Below are 17,235 nucleotides of genomic sequence, written 5' to 3' on the forward strand. Positions count from 1 at the left end.
CTTCAGAATCCATAGAATGCCAAGACATATAGAAGAGGTCTGGTGTTCTATACAAGAAAAAAAAAACACTATTTGAATTCATTTTACACCAGGGATAATTTGGGGTCAAACAGAGAACAGTTGCATCAGCAGGATTTTAGATGAGGAGTCCCTTTATTTTTTATGCCTCAGGTTTTCTGGTATAGATTTCATAGCGCCTTCAGCAACAAAAATAAAATCAGAACACATTGAAGAGTACCCTGTTCAACATGTTTAAGATTTGAAGTATAAAATTAGTGTAATTGCAGATGTACGAAATGTTTTGACTGGCATCTTAAAATTAACATTTACGTTACTTTCGAACATCTTAATCTGCCAGAGTTTGTTGGTTTTCAGACTCCTCTGATGAATACAGGGATAAAGCCTATTTTAAATGTCGCAGGGGTCCTTAGGTCACGAGAGCACGTGTTCTATGTAATGTAACGATTCAGACCTCCCTGCAATGCATTTGCTTTTGATTTAGCTCTTGCTACGACCATCTAGCTCTAGTCAGCTAAAGATAGGCTCCATCAGAGTGGCACTGGGAGTCCCAATACCTTTCTCTTTGTTAGAGTCAGCAGAACCTGCAGAGCTTCTTTGTTACAAGTAGTTATACACATTAGCAAACACTGTTTATTGATATTTGTCCATGCAACAGAAAGAACCCACCAGAACCAGGTAAAAATTAAACCACGGAAGGTAAATAACCTCATAAGTCTTCAAAATTGCCAAACCTAGTTGGGGGGGGGAGCTGCGCGCAAACAATCTAGAATACTAGGATATCCCAGATTAGAATCAAACTGTAAATATTGAATAGAATTTCTATGATTTCAAATAATTGTCCATAGTAAAGATGTGGAGCAAACAGTGGTTGTAACCCATTTCCTCATCTGGGACACAGTATCATTAGATTCCTGCCTCACCGTCTACCAATGTACTGAAAAAAGGTCCAAGCAGCACAATGCCTGCTCTCTCAACACTTGTCTTCATTTTACATGTCCGATGACAAGACTTGATTTAAAGGTCAAACATAATTCGAACACCCTTTATTGAAGAAACTGCGCCACTGACACGTATGCATTTAAGATTTTCTAACCCAAAAGGAGAGCAACATTACTGAACATATTGTATTAAAATAATGAAAATCCAAAATTGCACAAGTTAGAATGGTCTTGATCTAGCAGGACTGCAAACTGCTAAGAGCTGGCCGATTCTAATTAAACACGCTATTCGTTAAAATTAATCAGCTGCTCCGTTTGAAAAGTCGGAGACTTCAGTCACACCATTGGAGCCGGCAAAGAATTTTACTTCATGGTTAATCCCTTGCCACAGAATAGCTGTCCAGTTTGCGGGGTTGCCATGGAAACCACCATTACAAAAGGGGGGTAAAAGCCAAAATTTTAAAGCCCTTGATACGTTATAAAGTCAGACCTATAAATTATACCTTGGGAACCAAAGATCGAGTAGCTTTATATGATCCTGCAGACAAAAGAAGTTAGAGCACAGCCCTCGTAAACAGAGGCCCGGAATTCCTCTAGTGTTGGAGTTACGTGTGGTCAGCTGCTTAGTGCGTCGCTATGGAGACCCCTACACATGCGTTAAGCATGCATATGGAGGAACAGGGAGATAAGAACGCAACAGCGCGGTTTAATTCGATGTCCACAGCTGCAGGATTCTTTTCATTTACTTTTGAGTGGTATTTTAATAGGCATGTTGATCCATCATTAAGCTTGCGCTGCTTTGCTTACCAGCCACCTCCTAATTATTGGGAAGGATCGTTTTAGAGAAAGCACATCCTAAATAATGTAATGCAATAAAGCAATGATGTGCATAAAGCTATACTGAAGAATTAAGCGGAAAACAGATGGGCCAATTGGTTCTTTACTGCAATCATGTATCTACATATACCTTTTTCTGGCAAAATGTAGGACTATGCAGTATGCTTATGAAACACTAACCTATTTAAAATGTATATTATATCTAGAAAGTGCAGTCACAGGACAGAAATATTTCTACATACACACATGCACGCACTCTACAACCGCTGTAATTGGATTAGGTTTCCTAAAAAGGTGAAATTTTGAGCCAAAATGTCAAATACCAGCTCATACAGTTACATTTGTCATATTGTACAGAGCTACGGAATTTGATGGCGCTATATAAAATATATATTGTGGATGCAAAATTTAATCCATTTGATGCTCCAGACAATGAATTAAACGTATACCTATAGATAAGCATTAAAACCTTAAAATCAACACAATTTGCTAACATTTTTGCTGTTGTATGCTCACCAAACATTAAGCCCATAGAAGATGAACTGTAATCAATGAGCCATAAAGACCTCCTTGTGGGAAGAGGACAGCACTGACCCTTAACCATGGTGGAGGTATTAAGAAGCCAACAGTCTGGTAACAACACTGATGTATTGCTTCTATGTCATGCTTAATTAAGAGTTATAATCATAACTTTGCTCATTAATCAAAAGGGAAATTCTTTCCAAGAAAGTCAAGCTAATGTTTATATATGTATTTGTATGCCATAGAATATCTAAACAATTGCCTTAACATAAGAAAAACCCTTCTAGGGAAAACCATACGGAAGAACACATGGACCCTGTAAAAAATATTTTCTAGGAAAACAGGAAAAAAAACAATTTGTTGATCTCGAACATTGTACTGATGAACCTCCATGAATCAAATCATTTTGTATAACATTACACACACACTGTAAAAATAATCTATTGTTTGCAGAACAATCTTTTATCTATTGAAACACATGCCTGTAGCTAATTTTTTTTTTTTTTTTTTTTTTTTTTTTTTACAGCTCTGAAACATGGCAAGCATTTAAAAAACTAAGACCAAAAATAGTTGTGTTTCTTTACAGAAACTGAGCTGTCAAATTTAAGACTACAGTATGGTCCAACAACCACAGGAATACACTACTTAAACTCTGGAGGCGCTTACGGGTATTTCATAGACAAGCAATACATGCATGATACAAACAAGTACTACAACTTGGTGTATACAAGATAGATGTACCAAATGGTCCTTGAAGCGCAATTAAGCTTTGGTGTAAAATCTACCCCATAGTTAAGGCGATGCGATGGCTTCCTTTAAATAGAAAGACTAAGAATGGAAAAAATAAAGTCCAAAAAAAAAAAAAAACTTCACAAAAACTTCAAAAAGAACTCAGTCAGAAATAACCCGCTCAAAATAAAAACAAAAAGATCCATAAAAAAAAAAACATACTAACATCCCAACAGTGAGAGGAGATAGTAGAAATGTTACCGGAAAGATTTACTGAAAAACAGTTTAAGAGGATAGGTTGAGCTAATACACAAACTCAAAGAGGGTTGCACTCAACCAAAAAAGCCTGCCTAAAAAAATAAACATGAAACCGTATTAAAGTCTGTACCACTAGTTAAAACATTTTCATAGTGGTACAGCTAGGGATAGAGGCATCGATTCCCTGAAGAGTTAAGCAGCCTCTTGAGCTTTTGTAATGAAATACCCGACGCACAAAATGCCAGCTTCATCAGGGGAAAATACTAAAAATGCATCATGAAAGCAAAAAATAAATTTATAATGCGTTTCCCATACGCGGTTCTTCTTGAAGAGAATTTGGTCACCTCAACTCTAATTAAAATGGGACATCTGTACAGGTTTAACTTTGCCAGATATGTGCAATACCCCGAAAGTAATAGATAAGTAAATGCAGCTCCAAAAGAAGAAATAAAACAAAAAGCTATACAAGTGTTAAAGTTAGTTTTTCTTCCGTTAAGGACATCAGCATTATTTTTTTTAAAGCCTCCTTGGGAATTTCTGGTAAACTATTTATTCAATAGCCTCAATGCAAGTCTCTTTTCCAATTATTAAACCACGTTCGAAAATAAATCTGAAGGCCATAACATCTGGCTTAGTTATTAATATCAGTTTCACCTGATGAACTTTACACTATGTAAATTACTCTTCCTAAAGATGACCGGTCATAATAATGCAGTTCTGTATATATGTGGTTATCTTACAGTGAATATTATTTTGGTAAAAACCAATAGTGGAAAACATGAAGCGTAACTACACGATTAGTAGTTTCTACCATACAAAATAAAATTATTGTTGGTGCCATAAAATCCACAAAATTAGATTAAACTTTAATCACAAATACTTCCAAAAGAAGAGACAAAAGACAATTCTGGAAGATGTTCTGCTGAAGAACAAATCTCATCTTCCACAACAGTGATCTTCTTCCAAACCACAACAGGATCTCATTTCTTCTAAACCATCTACTGGTTTGGGAGAAAGAAAAAACTTCCAGAATTATAATATCCAGATGATGGCAAATATTAAGATTCGTGATCTTCTAAATCTGTTATTCATCACACTCCTTACACTGACAAAAAACTAGCTGGATCAAATACGATATTAAATCTTATGTTTTCTAGATTTCAGGAAAAATGACTATATTTCAGAGAGGGTCAATAAAAACTAAATATAGTTATGTCAATTTTGTCTGCTAAATGCCAGAAATCATGAAGATACACAATTCGCATTGCACAGATGGACAACACAATGAGGGCACCTTGTTTGGGATGCAATGACAAGACTAAACCTACATCCTAGGGTACTCATTTTTGTCTTTATTTACACAAATGTAAAGAATTTTAAACTCCATAAATAAATGGTTTTAAATCTAATTTGTGTACAATTAGAACTGGTTATATTAACTAATCGGAGGCCGCTGAATGAGGTGTAAAATAACCAACTCTTACTTAAAGCAATGGGAAATCTGTTTTTAACTCCATACATGGAAAAAAAAAACCCTTATTCATTTAATGGCCCTAGCATTTTCAACCTGCGCTCTAAAAAGGAATATCCCTGTACAGAAGAATTCATACAAAAAGCTGTCATATATTATACATTACATACAAACATGCTCTGGCTTTTGTCTCAAATCTTCATCTACCTCCATTCTTCACATATTACAGGCATTAGACAAAAACCTTTATGGATATATGGAAGATGAAGGTGACATTCTTCAGACACGCTCGCCAAATAGCATTCTCTTAGAATGACTGATTAAACACTTACCTATATAATATATATTTTATATAAGCTGCCTTTTCTGCATTTTATCTCCCCCCCATATACTTTTGTTTCATAGAAGACTTTTCTTGATTTTACCAAGAGACTGAGCAGAGACGGCGAGAGACACAGGCAGAGAGAGCGAGGGAGAGAGACTCCAAGGACCCTTGCCCATGAAAACTCTGCTACAATATCAGTCGCTTTTCTAAACACTTCATTTTACAGTTTTGCACAGTAAATAAATCTAAATGTGTGCTACAATAAGCAGCCATCTTGCATTTATATATATGCCAATAGCTACATCTGACAAAAATTAATTAGATAAGTCTTTGTGGTAAATTATGCCAAAAAAAGCATATTAGCAAATTATTGTAAGTAAGTGTCATTATTGGCCACAACATTGTTTGAAGAGTGTACAACTTAATCCCATCACCAGGTTTAAGAATACCAAGGAACTTTTCAAATGTTTTTTGGGTGTGGAAGGAAAGTACTTGGCATATTATAGGGGAGCTTTCTAATTACTAACACCAGTCTTGAAGGGGCTCTGCAGCAGGTATGATTGGGCTGGAAGGGTTCCACTGGAGGCAGCTTGCCCCTGGGCCCCACAATGGTTACAGGTGGCCCTAACCACATGTAGTACACCACTCATTGTGTTGTGTTCCCAAAGTGGTTGTTTTCCAGGCTTACAACATATTACTCTACTTCTGCTCATGTGTAAAGCAGTAAAGAAAAAAAAAAACACCAACAACTAAACATTGTAACAATAATGGAAGCTAATAAGAGAAAACTAAATTGGGGATTAGGCCAGCGTATTTTCAGATCTTTTAGACATTACATACATCAGAGAACTTATGGATTGCAACACAATCATTTGGTCTTTGTGAATGACAGTCTAATTATTTACAATTTACATGCACACACATACAGTAGATCCAGAAATGCTATAAAAAGGTCAACGTTATAAAGTAATTTAACATGGACAATGCTAACTTAATTACAAAGAGATATCAAAAAGAAAAGGGTTCAGACATTATCAATGTTATCCAATAAGCTAAATAAGAGTGCAGATCCCACAAGAATTGAGAAGGGAAAAAAATAAATATTAAGAATAAAGTGTTGATACTCTCTGCTTTTGTTACTAACTAAACTGATGTAAGACGCTCGGGAATCTGAACAAGTTATGAGGTGTCTGAAAAAGAAATAGTTTTGTAGAATTGGCAAGCAAAGTTACTATCCTGAAAAGTTATTATGTAAACTGTTTTTCTGTTCATGATGTGTGATAGTCCACAGAGACATTTTAAAGGTGTAGAGTGAATACAGTGAACTTTAAAGCTTTTTTTGTTAAAGGGCTATGGGGTGCTTGGAATGATGAATACTAATTGAACCAAGCATTTTTAAGATGGTTCATAACACTGTACAGAACAGCCATATGAGTGTTAAGGGCGTAGACCGTGCACTGCAGCCACCATACCGGACACTCAAATGGTTATGAAATCATGAATACAAATTGTGGCCTTTATTTTGTTCTTTGTGAATGAACATTTTTAAGATTGTTAAAATAAAATGTCACATCATTAAACCTTCTTTTCCTCCATTATGACATTCTGAAAATATTTCCATTGTCCATTTCCAGAACATATTTAATAGCCAATAAATTATGTTTAAATAATAATATGTTATGCTTTTCTGGCCATGTGTTAGAAATAACTGGATGCTACCATAGCGTTACACTACAGAAATGCACACATGGAATTAAAAATAAAAGTAGTGTGGATTGAAGAGCCACTGAAAAATTGGAGTAGTGTCTCTCATTTATGATGAAATAGAGAAATGATCAATTGTGTCAAGGAAACAGAAGAGCTAAAAGAGAAAGAAAGAAAATGTAAAGGCATATTGTAAAACAGCTTTTGTCAGCCACTGTAAATCATAAGCGCTGAAAATATCAATCCTTTAAAAGGAGTACCACATCACACTTCTCTGGGGCCTACTCACTAAAGGGAGAGTTGACAGGAGAGTTGTGTTTTAGCTCTCTTGCTTCACTATACATTGTGAAAGCTTGTCTGAGTATTTGGTGAAGGCACAGCGTGGCTGGTTTTGTATAACGCCCAGTCGGATCAGTCCTACACACCGAATTGTGCCTTATATAGGCCAAGTGCAGCACTTCAGACTGAAAGGACTGGTCAGTATAGGCTGTTCATACCAAACGGTAAAGTAAGGGAGTTGAAACGCAAACACTTCTTCCAAATCTCCCTTTAGTGAATAAACTAAACCTCCGCTGCTCAATGACATGAAATCCTTCATATTCCCTCACTGACGCCATGACGTTTCCAGGCACACAGCACAGCGAGGGAGCTACAGACCATGGCACTCACACCATGAAATTTAAAGATATGTTTTGTTTGGAAGTAGGGCTACTTTATGTATATCATATAGCCTTGAATAAGAAATAACTGTTCAAAAAATGTATTTTTTTATGTTAGCTGTAAACATACCTTAAAATAACAAACTTAAAGGTTTTAAGGGTTAAGGTAACTTTCACGGTATGATTTTTTTTCTCCTGCCAAGCTCCAAAAAAATAACCATTTTAATTCGTACTCTTCCCCATTTCCCAAATGTCCCTGGGTCAGACTCTTGTCTGTCTGTATTTCCTGTGCAGACTTAAAGGGACAGCGACACCTAAAAAGCACACGTATCATGTAACCGGGATTTGGCCATCTTGATATACAAAAATTAGACCGGGATGATTATGATTCAATAGTATGAGTAAGGGAAATGCTTTGCAGTAAAAGCTCTAATATGCCTGTAAACTATGCACTTTCAAATGGTATAGCTATGGAAGGACTGCAAACATTAACCTCAAAAACAAAGTGGAGAGGAAAGAATTCCTCTTTGGGAATGGATTTGAAACTTTAAGGATAGAGATCTCAACATCTTTTGCTAAAATACTTTCCAGAGGCTGTGTGCTTTAATGAAAATCATTGAGATGAATCATATTACAGCCAGCTGTGACTTAACAGGAAGCATGCCAGAATTAAACATTAAGGTTTATGTAGTTTTCTTCTTGCTCTAAAACAATACTGAGAAAATATATAAAATATAGGAAAAAAACAAGTAAAAATGGTTTATTTTCCATGACACGAGTAAGAAAAATAAAGGCTCAACACCATTCAGAAATGAAATTTTAATCATAAGGGTGCATTTGAAAGCAGTTGTATACATAATATTTCTGATTTGCAGGGGAAGCACCAGCTGGATTGTAATTTTTATTCCCGTAAGGAATTATGAAGCTACAATATCAGTAGATCTTCATGTTATAGTTTCCACTTTGTGACAAAGCTTATTTTTTTTTTTATTCAAATGCTAGAGCAGAAAAGTGGAAAGGTGCTTTGAGTTGGACATTCTTTCTATTTTGTCACATTAGAATGTGGAGGAACATAAGACAAGCTAGAACATAGCCGGCCAGAAAAATATTTTCTTAACTGGCTATAAATTCCTCTAAATCCAAGAAAATTCTATTGCCGTGTGCCAGATAAGGCAAACTACTTTTACACAGCTCTCGTATATTTAAGATCTAAACTGTGGGTCAACCAATTCTTCCCAAACCTGAACACAATATTCACTAATGACACCGTAGTACGACAGTAATAGTTACCTTGATGTTGGAACACTGCCATTTGGCCCTTGAACAAGTCAGACAGCCCTGAAAGCCCCATCTTTCACCTTAAAACTGCATCATGTCAGGCAAGCATCATCATAGAACATTTAAGAAGTACCTTTTTTTGACTTTGCTCCAATCTTCAGTTTGGACGGCCAAGCAATCTGAGTATTTGTTTCTTCCATAATCTGCAGAGAAAGAGTGCATGGATCATTTATTGGTAATTTAGAACTTCTGGGTTTTGGAATCAAACATATTCCACAATCACAAGAAGGGTCTAGTCAATAAAGCCACAACTCATTTTACATTTTTATTAACATCTAATGAAGTATATTATGCAATCAAAGCCATTTTAAAACATGGGCTTCCATATAATTGTTCTAATTTACTTTAATCTAGTTCTAGTAGTTCTAAAAAAAAAATTGTTGCTACTAGTGAACTGAATGTATTTACAGGAAAAATAAAAAAGCAATAGTTTTAAAAATATATTTGACAGGCAGATGGCAACCTTGTAAAAGGTATCAAGGTTTGTGGAAAATATTGTTTCTGCCAATAAAATCCACTTTAAAGATAAATTGCGGAGTCTAATGGGCATCTATGAGAACCAAGAATATATTGCAGGATACACATTTTAAAGAGACTACAACGTCCTACTTTAACCAGAGATACAAAAAAGACTGCCGTCTTCTGGGTGAATGTGGCCAACCAATCGGAAGTCGGTACAAATTACAGTCTAGAACACTTAATAAGATAAGACCTCTGTTAGAATGTTAATATGGGAAAAACTCCCGAGGAGGAAATTGTAGATATAGCCTGTCAAACCGTCTGTGGCAAGTAGATGAGGCAATGAGGTGCCCCGATAACACATTAGACATCTCTCATCATCTGTTAATTAGTTTAGCGTGTGCCAAGCCATTTTGCATATTTTTGAACGTTATCAGGCTCCAATTCTTGATAAAGAAGGTATGTTAGATATTTCAATAAGCTGAGAAACAAACTTATCTTAGAAGTATAAGGTAGTATATTTTTCACCAGATACAATATTGCACAACACATTTTCTGTAATGAATGCCTGTTATTGCAACAATCCATTTCTCAAAAACTCTAGGTGAGGATTGCGATTGAATAAAAACAAAGTGTCTATATAACCTGAAACATGCTTTTAAATTGGTTTACAATGCACATAGAGGACACGTATAAACAAAATAATGCTTAAAATTGCAGTTGTGCAAATAAATGGCCATGTGGCAAGTTATGAGATGTGAGGGCCACATCAAAAAGTACATCCAAGTTGCTATTATTTTCCTTGAACATTGAAATCAATGTCTGAAGAGTGAATTAGTAGATTACAGAACCTGTAACTCTGTCTAGCACCTAGAAGCATTAGAGCAAGCCTCTCAAGCTCCTTTCTACGGGACTTAAAATCAGAACTGTATCAAGTCAGAGTACATAAGAAATAACTCCAACTACAAACAAATGATCAAACAAAATTCCATGATCCCTAACGCCCAGTTCCATGCAGTACCAAAAAGGGGTGTTTCAAGCCTTCCATAACACAACACACGTTTGTACTGTGAAATTAATATGCCTTGTGCTGACAATTTGTGAAAATAAGATGCTTTTGTGCTTCTTATATCATTTTAAAGCCAGATACTGGTTCTTAAACTGACTAAAAGCAGTATGGAGCCAAAGTGAGTCAGCCTTATCTTTTACACATTTTTTGCTGAAATGACATCTTCACTCTAATGAAAAACATGCGTTGATCTTTTAAGACGTCAACTTAAATAACCACTTCAAAATAATAAGTTATTCAAGATATGAATGTGATTGTGAAATGTGGATCCCTAAATAATGACTAGTATTTTTTTTTCCAGAGCCAGCTTACTGGTTGGCAAAAAAACATTTGAAGAATGAAAACCGATAGAGCATTTGGGAATTACATATAAAGTCACATAACACTGATACATAAACGCTTAAATGAATCTCCTTTAAACGCATGCCTTCTGATGAACAACGGATGTAAGGTAGACTTTTTAGTATCTTCACATTTTATTTCCATCTCCTGAGGTTCTCCTTGCTCCGTATTTACAAAGGTTGTATGAACCAAATAAGTAACGGGTGAGATAAATGAGGAGGAAATCACCATACAGATCATAGGGTAAGAGAAGGAAGTTTCCAATGAATGATTAGTTATTTTAACCGGTAAACATTCCATAGGTTTGAGTTTATAGAAGAGTTGAGAGTTCTGCTCCCTATTAAATTATCTTCTAACGTCCAGATATTTAATGCAATTACAAAGGTCTAAATTGGAACTGCAATTGGAATTGCAACATAAAAACGATTTAAATTGGTTGGTTTTCTAGAAAACAACTTGACATTAAAAACTTAAAATAAGGGCTGTAATGGATTGTCTTCACAAGCACACACCTTTTACATTTCTTGCAGTCATTCTTTAGCAATGACCACCCATATACACTTCCTAAAAAAGCCTCAAACATTGCATATCAAGAATGGCTGTAGGATTTAAATATTGGCAAAATGAGCAGCTAGTACTGGAAACATCAGATCCATCAATAAAACCATTTGAGAACTTACAAATATTTGAGCATTCTACCTCACGCAGCAAAGAGCAGCAGTGCTGGTTTCCAGATGTCAGATCAGCCACAGATGGGCCAAGGAACCATTTTTTTTTTCTTGCAGAAACAAAACGTTGTCTGCAGTGCTTCTGCCTTGTTCGCAACAATTGGCATTTCTAGAAGGGGATTCACATATCCAGAAATCTGCCAACATGCCAATGTGTTCCTAATTGTTATGTTATTAGTAAAATCGCTGACTTAATTTCTTATCTCTACTGGAAAGTCAAATGTTTACTTAAAATAATGTCATTGGTATAAACGATTTTACTTGACAAGTGTTCCAGCTTCGCTACAATCTTGAAGATTTTTTGTGGGCAAATTCAAAAACATCAGGTCTGAAGAACCAACTTCAGGTTACAAACAGTGTCTTAAAAATGTAAACATAACCCAAAGAGAAAACCAAACTGATTTTACCGTGTTATTGTGTTATAGCAGTTGCTTTTGCCAGAGTTTGTGTGAGAAGTCAAAAAGGACACCTGATCAAGAGAGTTAGTGGTCTTCCAACACATGATGCAGAGGGCCTCCATGTTACACATTGTGAGAAGTAGATCATGGTATTTTTTTTCTCCATCTACACGTTTGTCTGGCTTTTGCCCGTGAGAATAGCCAGCTAAAACAATTTATAGAGGTCTTTCTTGATTCACATTTGAGTCCTTTTCAAGGGCAACTGTTGCAGTGAGAGCTTTTTGTTAACTTTTTTTGAAATTGCCTATATGCCTTGTTAAATCTGTAACGGCCTCTCATGCAGCCAAACATCGGTCCACACAAGTGGACTTTGGTAAGCATTGTTTATTCACAAGGCTGATTTTATGTCCTGTGACATCATGAATTCATCATTTAGTGACTGGAACATAGAATTTAGACAGGTTTCCTGACATAATGGCATATTCCTGCATAAGATATATACAATATGCATTGTGGATATCATACACAATCTATACATTGTCACAGAATTACGACAAGCATAATAATCCAGATCAAAACAAGGAATACTTATGCATATCGATTCAGATGTAAGAAAGTCCCATATCAAGACGTACTCTGCAAAGCATGGGCTGGTCCTACACTCGCGTGTAGACACTACGCCCTTTTAAATAAAACATAGGGGGAAACCTCAAAGAAGAAATCCACCCAGTTAGCGTCTTTGGCCAAGTCTGTTGCTTCCATGTGTCCAAAGAAAAATTATTGTATAATTTTGCCTGCCAGATAGAACTCACAGAAAACCCAAATCGCAATAGACATTCTTTACAGATTTACCCAGCATGCTTGTCTTCCCATAAGCAGTGTTGCAGTACACCTAAACATTGGTGCAATATGCAATATAAACAAATTGTCATCTGGTATATTATTCTACCCCCCCCCCTTTCATGAATCTTGAGAAGGGTGAATATTAGACTCAAGATTTTACAGTACATTTACTATTAGCCTACATAGAACATTGATGTGGGCATAGACTAACAAATTCAGTTTTGGGGATTATTTACTTAGGCGTCTGATCAGGGAATGGCCAAAGCAGTTGAGCTTTTCTTGGGAGGAAGTTTAACCATCCAAGGACAACTATCTTGATCCATCTTACAAGAGAAACCTGACGAGGTTGGGTGCTTTAATGCATATTTGGAAAGGCAGAATATTGTGTAAATGACTTTAACCTCAACCCCTTCTGTTTCTGTGTGGGATTTTTTTTTATTTATTTATTTTTTTACTTCTAGTTCAACAGTAGGGTTGAACTTTATGGACATGTCTACGTTTTCAACCTAAATTACTATGTTAAAAAACAAAATATATTTTTTTCCAAATTAAACTCTTTGGGAAGTGGTGATTTTGTATAAAAATAAGTACAATATACCAGGTCATAGCCATCTGATTTAACACTCTGTATATGCTGTGTGGTTTTCAGTTCTCCACTTGTCATATACAAAATGGATGTGACCACTGATGACTGGTTATTACTGCAAACAGTAGGTTTTATACCGGTTTAAACATCCGTTATAAAGCATAAACGTTCAAATATGCAGCAGAATGTCTGAAATTGCACCTTATAAAGCAGGTGAGTCCATATTATAGTTTGAATTCAATGCAAAGTGCCAAGGGAAGCCATTTCTACGTACAACGAAGCATATTGTAGCATTCTACATACTGCATGACTGCTGAAGACCTCATATACCCAAAACAGTATTAACAAAACCGAAACACGAATTGTTTGGTGGGAACAATCTTGGCCGCCACCAGATCTGTTGGGAGAGAATGGTTAATCTAAAATGTTACGCTTTCATTCTAATTTTAACATGGGTTTTCTGAATTGTTTTATGACAACTAAGAGCTTTTCAAGTGCCAAGTGTTACTCATGATATGGCAAGTATATTCCCAGTAACTAATATACCTTCTAATGAAAATTAGATTAGAAACTCCTGGAGATTGGGTGGAAACAGAACGGAGGGTTTTTTCCATCCTCCTATGACATAGATATTCGTCTTAGAGGCTCAAGAGACCTGTGGCAAGTCAGCTATGTAACATTAGGTTTATTTTACTTCCTGCCTAATCTAGAAAGTTCGACACTAAAACATTTTAAACTGCACTCTTTTGGAAATCTTTATTATCCTAAACTGGATAGAAAGGCACAGGGTGGCTGTATCAGATGATACAGCAGAACACTGAAGAAAATGCATTGACATTTTTTATGAATAAGCTTTTGGGAACACTTTTAAAATTACCTGTAAACTGATCTAAAATTTTACAGATCCCTGCACTCTGTCCTAAAGAGTCTTCCAATGTAGCCCATGGAGGAAAACCTCAAACTCCTCAATTTAAAATTAATCTCTGAAATTAGCCCTTGGAGTTGCGAATGTCCTCAACCTCTTGGGGGAAAAAAAAGGGTCTCATGTTTATATTATAAATATTTAGCTCATCCAATACAGTGCTGTATATAGTAACAGTTTAGCATAGCAATAAAACAAATAGAAAAGCAGATGTATCACTGGTTTTATGAATGAAACCATAAAACACCATAAAGTAAAAGTGCAAAATGTTTAGAATAAAAAAAAAGCTGTATTTATGCCCAAAAATAAAGATTTTACCTTAAAAAAATAAATAAATATCCTAGCTGCATGCACAAAGATATATGTGAACTAAAAGCAATATAAAATTTGCCATTTAATTCCTAACACACAAATGTAATAAAAACTTACACCAGGTAAGAGAACTACTCATACCTCATTTTTTTTTTTTTTTTACCAGCAATGTTTATTATTATTAAAGTATGGTTGTATTTTAACCCAAGGGACTCTACCGACATTTTTTTTTTAAGTTTTTTTATGCCTAGTTCAACGTCTGTAAATGGGACTTTTTTCCTCTTTTAAAACAAAGGATGAATAAACAGAACATGGAAAATCTGTCACATTCCTAAGTCATCAATTCTTACTCTGGAAATTACACTAAAATATTCCAAACTATGATCTTCCTTTAAACATAATATGGTTCAGCCCAAAGAAAAAAAATGCAACTTAGCACGGAGTTACTGTAGACATTAAACACCGTCTCCGATAATGAGAAACATTCCAATGGTTGAATGGCAAATGATGGCCAAGTTCATAGACTGAGTCAGGTAACCAAGGACTTTAATGTACAATGCCTATAAATTGTTTCATAATGAATAATCCGTTTTTCATCAGGAAACCTCATGGTTCAAAGATTTTTATGATGTACACTATTACAAAAAAAAAAAAAAAAAAAAAACCATCAGCATTAAAAATTAAAATACTAACAATGGTAGGATTAGGAGAGCTGTGATTACTAGACTTGTGCATTCGGGCGAACATGAAAACGAACACGAAAGGTGGGTTTTAGTTGTTCAGCTTGAATATTGAAGAAACTAACTTGGCAGCGGCAAACCGTATACGGAGCCACACAACACGAAGAATCTTCACCTACTGGCGACCAATAGAGTTTAAAATCCTGGTGCCAAAGTAGTGCATATCGCGTTAACCCCGTATTAACCCCCTTCTAAAAAAAAAAAAAAAAAAATGAAATAAAAAAAAAAAGCGAAGAAAAATAAAAAACGAATGAAGAATGTACACGAATATTCGCCCGAACCAAGCACAGGAACGGGCAAATATTTGCGGAATACGAAGATTTGGCCGGCGCCCAATTAGCATCCATGGTTAGGACCAATACATTGGATATTTTGTTATGGGTTTACTTGTGACATCAATACATATGCTACTTTGAAAATTTAAGGTTATAGACTTTGGATTAGGACTCGATAGCTTTAAGTCCCAAGCTCTGTTTATGGAAGGAAGCCATGTGTATTCTATCAACTCCTATTACTGGCACCAACGTAAAAATACAAAAAGCGTTACATAAGCAGAGTGCATAAAGATTAGCATAGAATAATACAAAAATATGCAGAAAATCTGTCTTTCTTCAAATACCGATGAAATACGCGGCACAATAAAATGTGCGTTTGTTTTGTATTAGTCACTATAGAAACGAGAACTACACTATTTTTCAGGCATGAGGGTTCAGGGAGATAGGTTAGATTATTAACGTTTACAAAAATTTACAAAAGTGAAGACGTGCGCCAAAAATAAACTTAAATACTGGATCGAAGTGTGGGTTTAAATGCCAGGGCAGGTAACTAGTAAATGCCAGGGCATCTGCCATTTATAGCAATCCAGGATACAGCCCAGGTGCAAGGTTTCTAAACTCCTCATAAACCCACTACAGTTATATACGAGGCAATAGTCAAAGCTACGGAAGGATCTAATGCGAGAGATTCCTATATACATGTATACCACATGCAAGAAATATATACATGACATTTCATGGGAAATATAATTTAGGATAAATCCTCTCATTGGACTATATATTTACTTTAACACACATAAACCTTACCTTCTGAAAGAAATCTTCACCACTTTTGCCCTTTCCTTCTGCAGCAGCTGTAAAACCAAAAACAAAACAAGCGCTAAGTAGACAGAAATAAAATGTGTGTATTGATATTTATTAATGTGTAATCAACTAAACCTAATTTACTGGCAACACATAAATACACACGTAAGTGGACAGGCACAATGTTCTCAGCTAGGAGGCTGGTGTTTCTAACAAGCAACATGTAAACCCTTAGACATGGTGACCAGTGGACATCAACACTCAACCCCCACTATGAAACAGAGCTGCCATATTTTTTGATCGGATTTATGGGGTGGGTCTACATGAAAAAAAACATTGTTTTTTACATCAATTAGTCCTGGTGGTTAATGACAAACAAAAAAAAACAAATTTGTTTATGTAGGACTAGCATATCCCGAATGCTCTTTAGCACAATAAAGGAGTTTCCACATAACCTGGTAGCAAGTAAAAAATATGAAAATTTAGCATATTTTACAGATATTCAACAATTGCTAGTAATTTAGTTTAGGGGTTTATTAAAAGAAACAGGACATGACAAACTTCAGAAAACCCATGATGTGATAGATTATTTTACAATAGTGAAAACATGAGTAATATTAAAAACAGTAGAACATGCTATAAATGGTTACAAGTACCCCACAGTGGGCATGAATGATGTCAATAACTACTTACATTATGGGGTAAGGGCTTTATGGCAGCTCCACCTTGTTCTAGCCACATTTCTGCCCTTGTCAGCCCTGCCCATGACCCACCCATATTTGGACATGCTCCTCCTACTCTTTGTGGCTAAGGGCACAGGAATTTAACCCTAGCCCTGACACCATCAGCCTCTACTCCCATTGAATCCAAAGATCAAGTATATCCAATTAATTCAAATAAAATATAAAAAAAGTAATGAAAAGAACTTAAAGTAAAGCTAAGGTCATTGTCATAC

The 17,235-nt window shown here is 35.7% G+C and overlaps 1 protein-coding gene across 1 annotated transcript in view; it reads right to left on the minus strand.

Moving 5' to 3' along the window:
• Positions 1-17,235, minus strand: part of BICC1 (BicC family RNA binding protein 1) — a 72,161-nt gene that overhangs the window by 26,660 nt on the left and 28,266 nt on the right. The window contains exons 2-3 of the mRNA XM_053450154.1: positions 16,284-16,330; positions 8,876-8,945 (exon numbers count right to left, since the gene is read on the minus strand). Of these exons, the coding sequence (XP_053306129.1) occupies positions 8,876-8,945; positions 16,284-16,330 (117 nt within the window). The remainder of the gene's footprint in view (positions 1-8,875; positions 8,946-16,283; positions 16,331-17,235) is intronic.

This window comes from Spea bombifrons, chromosome 11, assembly GCF_027358695.1.
Source record: "Spea bombifrons isolate aSpeBom1 chromosome 11, aSpeBom1.2.pri, whole genome shotgun sequence".
Classification (NCBI taxonomy): domain Eukaryota; kingdom Metazoa; phylum Chordata; class Amphibia; order Anura; family Pelobatidae; genus Spea; species Spea bombifrons.